At 41.1% G+C, this 12,250-nt stretch overlaps 2 protein-coding genes across 4 annotated transcripts in view; one reads left to right on the top strand and one right to left on the bottom strand.

The window, feature by feature from the left end:
* The window catches only part of UGGT1 (UDP-glucose glycoprotein glucosyltransferase 1), a 116,914-nt gene extending 114,975 nt beyond the window's left edge, over positions 1-1,939 (top strand). For all 3 annotated transcript variants that reach the window (XM_077766731.1, XM_077766730.1, XM_077766732.1), the window contains one exon: positions 1,107-1,939. In XM_077766731.1, the coding sequence (XP_077622857.1) occupies positions 1,107-1,132 (26 nt within the window). In that variant the 3' untranslated portion in view covers positions 1,133-1,939. The remainder of the gene's footprint in view (positions 1-1,106) is intronic.
* The window catches only part of POLR2D (RNA polymerase II subunit D), a 450,734-nt gene that overhangs the window by 354,680 nt on the left and 83,804 nt on the right, over positions 1-12,250 (bottom strand). The window lies entirely within an intron of this gene.

The following is a 12,250-nucleotide window of genomic DNA, read 5'->3' as shown; positions in this document are numbered from 1 at the left end:
ATGGAAAATTTGTTATTTAAAAACCAAAATTATTTTTTAATTAATTTTTTTAATGTTAATTTTTGAGAGAGACAGCGTGCTAGTGGGGGAGGGACAGAGAGAGAGGGAGACACAGAATCTGAAACACACTCCAGTCTCTGAGCTGTCAGCACAAAGCCTGATGCGGGGCTCAGACCCACAAACCGTGAGATCATAACCTGAGCCATAGTCAGATGCTTAACTGACTAAACCACCCAGGCGCCCCTAAACCAAAATTATTTTTGAAGTTTATCTTTTTATTTTGAGAGAGAGTGTGCATGAGCAAGTGGGGGAGGGGCAGAGAGGGAGAGAGAGAATCCCAAGCAGGCTCTGTGCTAACAGCCCTACACGAGGCTCAGTCCCATGAACGGTGAGATCGTGACTTGAGCCAACATCAAGAGTCAGACACTTAACTGACTGAGCCACCCAGGCTCCCCAGTAAACCAAAATTATTACAAACAGTTTAAACATCCGAGAATAGAGAATGGTAAATGAGCTACACTTTTACTTAGGAAAATGTGTGTATGTATTATTAAATAAGAAAAGAAGAATCTTGACTAAAAATGTGTGTATTTTTACCAGAAGTAAAGGTTGTATTTGTGAGGACAGTTCTGCTGTAGTAGGTAGGTAGTTTTAGTGTTTTTAAAAACAAAAAGATCTTTCTTATTTTGCTTTTACTTTCAAAATATAATACAAGTAGTCCAAATCAAAGCTCCTAAAAATTTCAAACGAGAGATAAAGTGGAGGTGGGGGCCACAATGAATAGGTTACAGTACCAGAAGAAACATCCAGTCTATATTTTTAAAAAAATTTTTTAATGTTTTATTTATTTCTGAGAGAGAGAGAAAGAGAGACAGTGTGAGTGGGGGAGGGTCAGAGAGAGAGGGAGACACAGAATCTAAAGCAGGCTCCAGGCTCTGAGCAGCCAGCACAGAGCCCTACGGGGGGCTCAAACCCACGAACCGCGAGATCATGACCTGAGCTGAAGTCGGATGCTTAACCAACTGAGCCAGCCAGGCGCCCCCAGTCTATATTTTTGTAACTTCAGGATAAACCATTTTATTTTCAATTGTTCTTTCTTTCCATAGGACCTCAGAAGCGAGAAGAATTATGATCTTCACGAGAGGATAGGAAATTGCACCATTTGAAAAACACTTTTTATATTAAATGCTAGTTTTTTCTGATCTGTCTTTACAACTGCTGATAAACTGGCTGGGCAGGTGTGCCACACCTTTTGATTCTGAGCATTTGATTTTGACTTCTACACACCAGTGGGCTCTGGATCTTTGGAGTCAAGGCTCTACTGGACTTGCACCTCAGAGGAAGACAAGCGGCTGCCCTTTGGGACTCTGTAAAGAGCAGTCTCTAAGCAGCAGGGAGCATGGCCGGTGGTGGGGGGGGGGAGCCTGGAAGAGCAGGAGCCCCGTGGTGCCCCACCCAAGAGCACACACGCTGCACCACCACAGGAGACGACCAGCCAGAGCCGCCGTGTCTTCCTTACCTCAGTTTACTGGCAGCGGAGCGGGTCTGCAGCCTGCATCGTGGCGGAAGCTCTGTCCAAGGTGCGAACGCCTCGCGGTGTGCACCAGGCGCCCCTGCGGCCTGTCTTCTCACCCCAGCATTTGGGTTGGCGTTAAACGGAAGCCCAACCAACAATCATGTGTCTCTGAGATTGGCTCTGGGCAAATCAATTTGGGGACGGGGTGGAGTGGGTCAGGGTGAGGGTGGGGAACATATTGGGAGGAAGAGGACTTTGGGGTGTTCCAGGGGGAGGTGAAGAAGGCAGAGATTGGCCATTCCCTTTTATACACCGTCAGTACCATGTGACTCATTTGAAATGGAAACATTGTTCTTATTCCCCACCCAACCCCAGTCAACTTTTTAGCTAATTGTTTTGTAAATAATTTTTGTATTTGTGAAAGTCTTTGCTTTTTCTTCCCACTTTCTAAAAAAACAGAAAAAATGTTACTGATTTCCTTACTGGATACAGCCATAGTGAGCCCCTCTGGTGATCCATCTCGGGGGGTTCCAGGCTCCCTCAGGAAGGCTGTCACCCCATCCGCCCTCTGCTCCTCCGGGTGGGGGCAGGGGAGTTCTTTCTCAGACCCAGGCGGACTTGGCTTTGACTTTTCTCTACGAAGGGCTCCCAGAGCTGAGAACAGGAGAGATGCTGACTGTGTAACCATGTTTCTCTAGACTCTGTTCTCCATCCCTCTTAGTTGAGTGCTGTGGGTCGCCTCTGGTTTCTGGAATGGCCAGACCGCCACCTGTTCTGACTGCGCACAGCTGCATCTTGAAGCAGCATCAGTCCTTTGGTCACTGCTTTCAGTGGCTTTACTTCAGTGGCCAGAACGGCCTCTCCTGCTGAGTGGGCAGTGTTGGGAGGCACCCGCAAGGAGTCTTCTGCTGTGTTTTGGCTTATGTGGGCGTGAGGTTCTAGAACCTTCCCTCTGTCTGTCCAGGGTGCCAGGTACACCAGCCAGAGCACTCCCGTGGACTCTGCCTCCTTCCAGTGCAAACCGTTTTGTCCCTCATATTTTGCCTGCTTTTTAAAAATGTGAGGAGGGGCTACAGATGATAGCTGAATCCTCACTCTTCTAAGCCAGGGAACATTGATCTGCAGTCTTTTTTAGAAATCAAAGTCTTATGACAAATATCAAGTAATTTATTTTTTTTTCCATAGTCACATAAGCAAAAGTTAGCTTAGGAGTCTCTCAATCAGTCTGAAGGAGCTTCTATAATTCCATTAAAAATTGGGAAGAAGGGAGCTCAAACTTTTGATAAATTGATCCAAGACTGAAAAGTTCCCTCAGAATCATGGCTGTTGACAAAGGCCCTGGCCTGAGTTCCCCCTGCCCTGCTGCTCACTGGTCAAGAGCACTGCAGGGATAGAATCAATGAGAGCAAAACGCATGTGTTCAGCCTCATCTTAGATCGAAGGAAGACTTCAGAGAGGCATCTGCTGCCACCGCTTCAGTCTACAGTCGGGAACAGAATTGTGCACTTTCTGAGTTGATTTTCTGGGAGATTGAGCGAAAATAACTAAAGTCACTGCAGTGTACTTTTTAGATGATGGTTCCCTTGGGACATGGAACAGGCCACCTTTCTTCATGTCTTTCCACCAGGTCTCTTGTGCACATTCCATGTGCAGAAGGGACAGTGTGAAAGCTGGTTGCCATGTAGTGTGAGTCCTCACTGCCCTTGTCCATCACCACCCTACGCACAGTCGTCCAGTCTAGGCGTGTAAGACCCCGTTTGCTTCTGAAATGGTCTAGGGCCTTCCTTCGTTCTCTTAGTTCACATGGCAACAGCACCTTTCAGGATGAACCTCTAATGATAATGGTATCATTCGATAGGAAATGATAATACCACTAAAATTTGGTCTTGGTCAGCTTTGTTGACTCTACTGGGCGAAAGCAAATTGTGACCAAAAAGATAGAGATTTTTTTCCAAGAAGCAAGAATTGATTGCACTGAGGTGCTCAGGCTTCTGGAAACTGTTCACAGTGCATTGTTTTTAATCATCATTTATATGTAATGGTTTTTTTACCCTGTCTCTCATCATGCCGTAACAGGAAATTGTCTTTGTGAATCAGTGCCAGAGTGATGTGAGATAAGGTGACGTGTCAGAAAGACATGCAGCAGCGTGAGATTGTGTGTTCTATGCACAGTAGTATTTGAGATCAAAACCCATGCACGCACAGCCTGCTGCCAGAGCTGAGGGGGCGTGCCTATGTTTGTTTTAAAATTGGACTCAATACTGATCACATTGAGAATGACAAGGTGTAGAATCTCAAAACGTGGCATTTCCAACGGAAACCTACAGGTGTTTGCCTGCCTACTGCGTGTGTATGCCTCACAGTAGGCCCTTGTGTTTTGTGAACTCAGCTCGTGGGAGAGCAAAGATTTTACATCTATTTCAGAAATCATTTCTAGGAATGGAGTAATGAACTCTGCTTTCCTCAAGTCCTTGTGTTACAAACCTTGTGGAGGCTCTGCTTGAACAAACAGCTTCTGTCTGGTTGCAGGGATGCGGTCCCTGAATGAAGGGCCAGAAGCCAGTGGTGCTAGGGGGGTTTTCAGGAAGGATGGGCCCAGGTGATCCTGTCTTTTAGCTGGGAGTCATACTGACTGCCACAGCAGTTTGGGACAAGTCAGACACCACCTCCTACCAATGCATAAAATTCCTCTTTCCCTAATCTCCCCTGCGAGCAAACTTCGGTACTTGAAAGGAGCCTTTTCTAAAACTGCTCGGAATGAGTTCCGAGGGAATTTCTAGTGCGTTTTTCTGAATACAATGTTAATGCTATGGCGTCAGATTTCTTGGAAATGTTTTGGTAAATCACCTAATTGAAAGTTTTCCTTGGCAACAACAAATGGAAGGTACATTGTGTGCAAAGTTATTTAAGTACATATTCCATTGTTGTATAATTTTAATAGTTTTTTAAGTATTTGATTTTATGGGGACATTTTTGTGGGATGATTAGAGTTAACTATAGCTGTCATGTGTCTAGTTTGGTGGGAGGACATGTTTTTACTTAAATTCATCTTTTCCCTGTCTTTGTAGTGGGGGAAGAACTCCATCATGACCTTGGTAATTGCCTGATTGAATGCAAGCAAATTCGACTTCATTAACTCAGGTTGTAATTAAAATTTCCAACTATCTGGAGGACACCAGTTTCTCTTTCATTTGCCATTTGATCCCTTGATCTACTTCAGAAATGACACTGTGGGTAGTAGCAAGTCAAGGCACTAAGTAGGCGGTCTCTCCCTTTCAGGGTGCCATGGAGTGCTGACAGTTTATAAAATGAAACCACAGAATCAGCTTCAAGCAGCTGCATGCGCCCCAGAAGTGGTACATTAAGTATAAACTCCCTGATAATGATTTTGCAAGCAAAAGCTATCTCCTGAGTCTTAAATTACACAGCAGCACAGAGGCCAAATGTGGAAGATTTAAGAGGAAACAAGTTAGGGTTATGACGTAAAGCCTTCATCCCATCTGTAATTTATGCATTGCCTTACTCGTCATTACTTACGTGTCCAGAGAAGTGGGCATAATTCCTCATCAGAGTAAGAGTAGCAAAACTCAAGGCAAATGATTTGAGAAAACAGTTATCAAGCACCATGTTTTCCAACCAGTTACCCTCGATAATAACAAGGTAAACATTGAAAAATGAAGAAAAATACTAGAATTTTTAAAGAAAACTATGTATTTAGAAAACCTTCTTTACTGTAATCCTGTTCATTATATGCAGCATTGGTCCAGGTGCTGCCCCTTGCTTGGGAACAAGCCCTGGGGCCCTAGATGCCCGCAGAGCCCTCTGCACCCGCAGTGAACGGAGAATGAACTTCCTGGTACTGTAATGAAAATAAGGTCTGCTCAACACAATAAACTTTTCCTTGTCTTCTTTAAAACTGTCTGGTCAGTCACTCGGCTTTTATGTTTAGGAAGTATGTATCATTAGAGTCCCAAATCCCACCCTTTCATCTGACAGAAGAAGCAGGCCTACAGGGAGGAGAGCTTTACCTGCACATCTGCTCTGGTGACGGCGCTGGGTCCAGTTGCCACCAAGTCTCATGATAGCACCCGTGCCTCTTCAAGGTCCCCATCCTTGGAAAGCCGCCACAGGCGGGTCTTGTAGGCAGGCTGCCCCAGGGGGCTCACCGTAACTGGAAGGATGGTAGAGTGTGAACATTTTGTGGGTTATTTGAACTCCTATGCGGGCGCTAGACTTGCAGATAAGGTTCCTGACCTTCCGATGCTCACTGGACACTGCAAGCCAGTGGAAGGAGTGCTCCTGTTGAGGGGGAGGTCAGAGTGGGGGACCTGGTGGCTGTGAGAAGGCAGCAGAGGGCCCCTCAGGTGGAAGGGAGGAGCAATTCCTTTGGTAGTCAGGAAAAGCTTCTACAAGGAGATGATGCTTAAATTGAAGCCTGAGGAATTATCCAGGTGGGGTGTGGGGGTAGGGATAGAGGGTGGAGCCGGAGCTAGTTTGTCTCATTGAGGGAGCTGTGAGTGAACCTAGAATCCATAGCCAGGAGGGACGTTCTGAGCCAGGGATCGGAGTTTGATCCCAGGGCCACAAGAAAGCCAGAATAGTTTTTAACTGGGTACCGACAGGCAATCAGCTTTTTCTTGTAATAAACTTTATTGGTAAATAGCACATCTAGACCCAAATACAAACATATACTGATAGATTTTCAAAGTGAACAGACCACCATCAGCAAGATGAAGTAAAAGAAAGTTGGATTTTTTTTTTAAAGGTTATTTATTTAGTTTTGAGAGAGAGCCAGAGCATGTATGAGCTGGGGAGGGGCAGACAAGAATCCCAGGCAGGCTTTCCACTGTCTGCACAGTGGGTCTTGAGCTCATGAACTGTGAAATCATGACCAGAGCTGAAATCAAATGGGATGCTCAACTAACTGAGCCACCCAGGTGCCCCAAGGAAGTTGGATTTTATTTTAAATAACATTTAAACATCTTATTACAGTCTGTCTTCCTGTGATGACAAGAGTGTCTTGTATCAGACTAACACTCCTACTGATGATTATATACATGTTTGAAATGCACTGTAAAGTGAGGAAAGTGACCACAGACAAACACTAGAGGGGACTCGTCCACTGAAAGAAGAGTAACACATTGGGTAAGATCCTAAGACCCACATTTAAATGACTGTTCCTCATGTAGCCCCACAGGGAACAAAACAAAAAGTGGCAATCTGACGAGGCTGAGGAACCAACTCAGGACTCAGGGCTGTTGGAGCAACTTGGAAATTGAAAGGGAAATCCCAGAAAGGAGGAGAACACAGCCTTGAGTTCACCTGCCATACTCCCCTCCAATTCCTGGCTGACTCCTAAATTATGCATGAATTGGGTAGGATTCCAGGGAGCCCAACAGAAAGCAACTCGAAGTCTGGAAAAGCTCAGCGGAGATTTCAGCAAATATCTGGTGCTGGGGAGGGGAAGTTTGGGATTTATGAACCACCAGGTTAGAGAGGCATACTAAATCTGGGGGGCTTTTCATTGAAAATCTAGAGAGCTCAGATGGAGGCCCTAGGACTGAGGGCAAAACTAAAACAGACCTGCTCTATTAAAGCCTAAAATTAAGTCTTCAGAAAATCATGGTGATCTGCTAATAACTTGACTGCCTACTAAACAAAACTCAACAATTCAAAGCCTCTACACTATATCACCCAGAATGTCTGGTATACAATTACAAATCAGGAGACCTCAGAAGAAACAGGAATGTATGACACATAACCAAGAGAAAACTCAAACAGACCCACCAATAAGTAAGATGTTTAAAATTGACAAATTTTAAAATAATTATAAATACCTTAAAGGATCTATTGAAAAGGATTGATGCAAAGGACGAAGATGTGAGGAATTTTACAAGAGACATACAATTTTTAAAAATCTCATGGGCTTCAAATACTAAACACTGCAAAAGAAAGGAGCAGTGAATGTGAAGACAGGTTCACAGAAATCCAAATTGAAGAGCAAAGAGGGAAGAAAACATAGATAAGTGAACAGATGTAATAACATGTGAGGCAATAGTATAAATGTAAAATATGCTGAGTGGAATCCTAAAGGAAAAAGAGGAAATATTTGGAGGAAGAAAACATGGAAAAAATTTTGGAGAAATATTAGCTAAAATTTTTCAAAATGTGATTAAAATATCAATATCCAGAAACTTCAGTGACCCCCTGTAATACAGTTTCTTAAAAATTCTAAAGCCAGTTTTATGGCCCTGGCTAGAGACCAGTGAGTTATCTAGAGCATCCAATTAAGTTCACACCGTCAACCTCTTTACTGATTGGATATGCACATTTTGGGTCACTATACACCCACCCTAGTTTGCTAAAGCCATATACAAGACAGCCAGCGGCAGCTCCTGTGCCCCAGAGTCCACTGGAATTGTTCAAATTAGCTAGTCCTAATCCTCCTTACCCTTCCTTGCCCATTCATTCCTGGGGTAATCATAAAAATTCTCGCCCACAGTTCCTACCTTGCCTTTTTCTTCAAGACCAACCCTAGTGTTTTCCCTGAGTGATCCTGTATGGTGTGAACTGTGAGCATCACAAAACTGACATTCTTCGGGTTTCTAACCATATGTCACCCCACCACCTAAAAGCAGGATAAATATAAAGGCCACACCTTAAGCACATCTTAGTCAAATGCTGAATACCAGAGATAAAGAAAATCTTTTCAAAGTAGCCAGGAAAAATAAAAAAGACACATGATACACAGAACAGCAATAGGAATGATTGATAGCTGACTTTGCAGCAGGAAAAAAAGAACAGATGACAGCGGAATAACATTTTTAAAGTGCTGAAAGAAGGAAAAGCTGTTTTAACTTTCTATGTGTGGGGGAAATGCTCTTTGAAAATGAAAATGAAATATTTCAGAATAATTGAATGCAAAGAGAATTCATCCCCAGTAGATCTGGACTATAAAAAATGGTAAAGGTCCCTCAGGCTAAAAGGGAAATGATGCCAGATAGAAATTCAGATCCATAGGAAAGAATGAAGAGAACTGGAAATAGTAAATATGCAGGTCAATATAGTATTTTTTTCTTTAAGGGAATATTGATTGTTTAAAGCAAAATTGATACCTATATATCATAGGTATAATAATAGCTGTATAGGTAGGAGTAAAATATATGACAATTGCACAAAAGGTGGAGGTTATAAGATTCATACATTATATGTGAATTGGTATGATAGTAATGCGAGATAAACTCATAAGCTGAGGAAGCATATTGTTTTCCCTAGAGTAACCATTAAAAAAACATGAAGTTATATAGTGCCCCCCAACCAAATGAAGATAAAATTCATTGCTTAAAAGCTTTAATAGTAAAAAAAAAAAAACATAATAACCCAATAGAGGCAAGAAAGGAGGAACAAAGGAACAAGTACAGAGAAGATAAATACTAAACTAATAGCTGAACAGCAGACTTAAAACTGAAAAAAATCAAGATTTGAATCATATATTAATAGTTTTAAATATTCTAAGTAAAAGGCAGAGATTTTTAGATTGTGTTTTAAAAAATAATTTATAAGAATCAACAGTAAATAGAAATAGGTTGAAATTAAGAAATATATCACACAAATATAAGAAAACTGGTGTGGCTATGTTAATATCAGACAAGACATTACCAGAGGATAAAAAAGGACATTCTATAATGATAAAATTCAATCAAGAAGACAATAGTCCTTAATATGTATGTATGCCTAATGACATTACAATGCATCTGGGGTCAGTCACCATTAAACTGGAAAAAGGGAATAAACTATTTTGGAGCTCTGGAACATGTTTGGACACTTACAACAACCAGCATAGTGTTTCGTGAAGAGAGAGGCTTCTGATCTGTGAATGGCATGCATGAACTAACTACCACTTCCTATTTTTGGCACCACTTTGGCCATGGGGACAGCAACCTGTGTTCTCAGAGTAGCTGGATGGTGCTGGTGTGGACAGAGATGATCTTGTCCTCAAAATATTTGGATCTGTGCATTTGAACTGGTCTAGTGATATGTGAGGAACTGGCACAGATACTTGCATTGGTTTGGGCCCTCAGTCGCAGTGGCTTACCCTGGTGTCATCTATCAGAAGACTTATAGAAACAGACCTTCTTTTTTTCCTTCTTGAGACAGACATTTAAAGAAATTGTTCTCAGGTCACTACTTGACTTCAGAGATAATAGGGCAGAAATTTCAGGAGCCACATAGAAGAAATACATACTTTGCAAAAATAGTTTGGGAAAGTCACAAACATAGGGCTTTGCCCACAATAAGCAAAAGTCATCAATCCTTGAGGATTGGGAGAATCAGATTTCCAGATTTAGCATTTTATAAAAATCCCAGAATGTCCATTTCTTAAAAAAAAAATAAAATAAAGTCATATAAAGAAACAGGAAAGTATGACTCAGTCACAAGAAGAAAAGTATTTGACAAACCTATCCTTGAAAAAGCCCAGACATTGGAATTATTAAAGACATGGAAGCAACTGATTTAATATGCTCAATAAACTAAAAGAAGCCATGGAGAGAAAACTAATGGAATTCAGGAAAATGACATAAGAACGAAACAAAAATACATTTTTAAAAATAGAAATGATAAAAAGTGACCAAATTGTGGAGCTGACAAGCACACTAAGTGACATAAAACATTCACTGAGAGTATTCAAAGGTAGGTGTGTATCTGAGCAGGCAGAAAAAAATGATCAGAGAATCATTGGGGAGCAGAAAGAAAAATGAAGAATCTGAAGGATTAATGGGACACTATCAGGTGTACCAACATATGCATCCTAGGAGTCCTAGGAGGAGGAGAAAATGCAGAAAAAGTATGAGGAAGAGATGTCCAAAAATTTCCATAATCTGTTGAAAGACATGAATCTACACATCCAAGAAACTTAATGAACACAAAGCAGGGTAACTTCAGAGATCCACAGCAAGACATAGGTCAAATTGTTGAAAGCAAAGACAGAATTTTGAAAGCAGCAAGAGAGAAGCAGCTCATCAAGTACAAGGTCAGACTAATAGCCTAATTCTCACCAGAAACCATGGAAACCAGAAGGCAGCGGGATGACATTTAGGTCCTTTAAAAACAAAAACAAAAACAAACCCCTCTCAACCAAGAATTCTATATCTGGCAAAACTGTCTTTGAAAAATGAAGGAGAAATTAAGATATTTCTAGATAAACAAAAGCTGTGAGATGTCATTAACAGTAGACTTGCCTTACAAGAAATGCCTTTAGGGAATATTTCAGGCTGAAATGAAGATGCTAGACAGTAACTCAAAGCCATAAGAAAAAGCATTGGTAAGTGTAATTACTTAAGCAAGTATAAAAGCCTCACTTATTTTTAGTCTATAACTCATCTTTTTTCTTTTTTTTAAAACATGTTTCTTTTTTTAAAAAATGTTTTATTTATTTTAGACATAGCATGAGCAGGGGAGGGGCAGAAGGAGAGGGGGACAGAGGATCTGAAACAGGCTCTGCCTGAGAGCAGTGAGCCTGATGCAGGGCTTGAACTCATGAACCATGAGATCATGACCTGAGCCAAAGTTAGGTGCCCAACTGACTGAGCCACCCAGGCACCCCTCATCCATTTTCCTATATGATTTAAAAGGCAAATACATAAAACAATACTTGAAAATTAATGTTAATGAGCACAAAATGTATAAGGATATAATTGACAAAATAATGGAGAGAGCAGAATGTATACTATTGAAACCAGTTGCTATTATTCAAACTAAGTTGTCATATAAGTTTAAGATGTTAATTGTAATTCCTGACGTAACCACTAAGGAAATAATTTTTAAATATATAGAAAAGGAGAGAAGAAAATCAAACATACACTTCAAATTTTCAAGTAAACATAAGAAAATCAGTAACAGAGTAATTGAGGAACAAAATGTAGGACACACGGAAAACAAAAAGCTAAATGGCAAAAGTAGATAATTTCTTATCTATATTTACTTCAATTGCAAATGGGTTAAATCCCCTTATTAATAGACAAAGACCAGCAGGTTGGGGGAAAAAAACTCATGAACTATCTACACGTTGTCAACAAGAGACTTAAGATACAAAGACACACAAAAAGTTGAAAGTAAAACGATAGAAAAAAATATTTCATGCAAATAGTAACCAAAAGAGAGCTAGAGTTACTATATTATCTGATTAAATAGGTTTTACATCAAAAAAATTTACAAGAGACAAAGAAGGACATTATAGGGGTGCCTGGGTGGCTCAGTGGGTTGAGTATCTGACTCTTGATCTCAGCTCAGGTCATGGTCTCATGGTTCATGGGATTGAGCCCTGTATTGGGCTCGACACTGACAGTGTGGAGCCTGCTTGGAATTCTCCGTCTCCCTTTCTCTCTGCCCCTCCCCTGTTCTCTCTCTCAAATGAAATAAACTTAAAAAGGAAAGAAGAACATTACATGTTGATAAAGTATTTAATCCAGCAAGAAGATATAACAATGACAATTTGACTGCATATAACAAAAGGGCCCCAAAATATATGAAGCAAAAATGGACAGAATTAAAGGGAGAAATACAGTTTTGCAGTAACAGGTGGACACTTCAGTGTCCATTTTCAAAAATGGATAGTTCAGAAAGAAGACTAATAACATAAAGAGGACTTGAACAACAACCTAAAACAATTGGACCTAACAGATATAAATAGACACTCCCTCAACAGCAGAGTACATATTCTTCTCAAGTGCACAT

This window comes from Crocuta crocuta, unplaced genomic scaffold, assembly GCF_008692635.1.
Source record: "Crocuta crocuta isolate KB4526 unplaced genomic scaffold, BGI_CrCroc_1.0 scaffold5, whole genome shotgun sequence".
NCBI classification, from domain to species: Eukaryota; Metazoa; Chordata; class Mammalia; order Carnivora; family Hyaenidae; genus Crocuta; species Crocuta crocuta.
The sequence above is the reverse complement of the archived record's forward strand: the minus strand, read 5'-3'. Positions and strand labels throughout refer to the sequence as shown.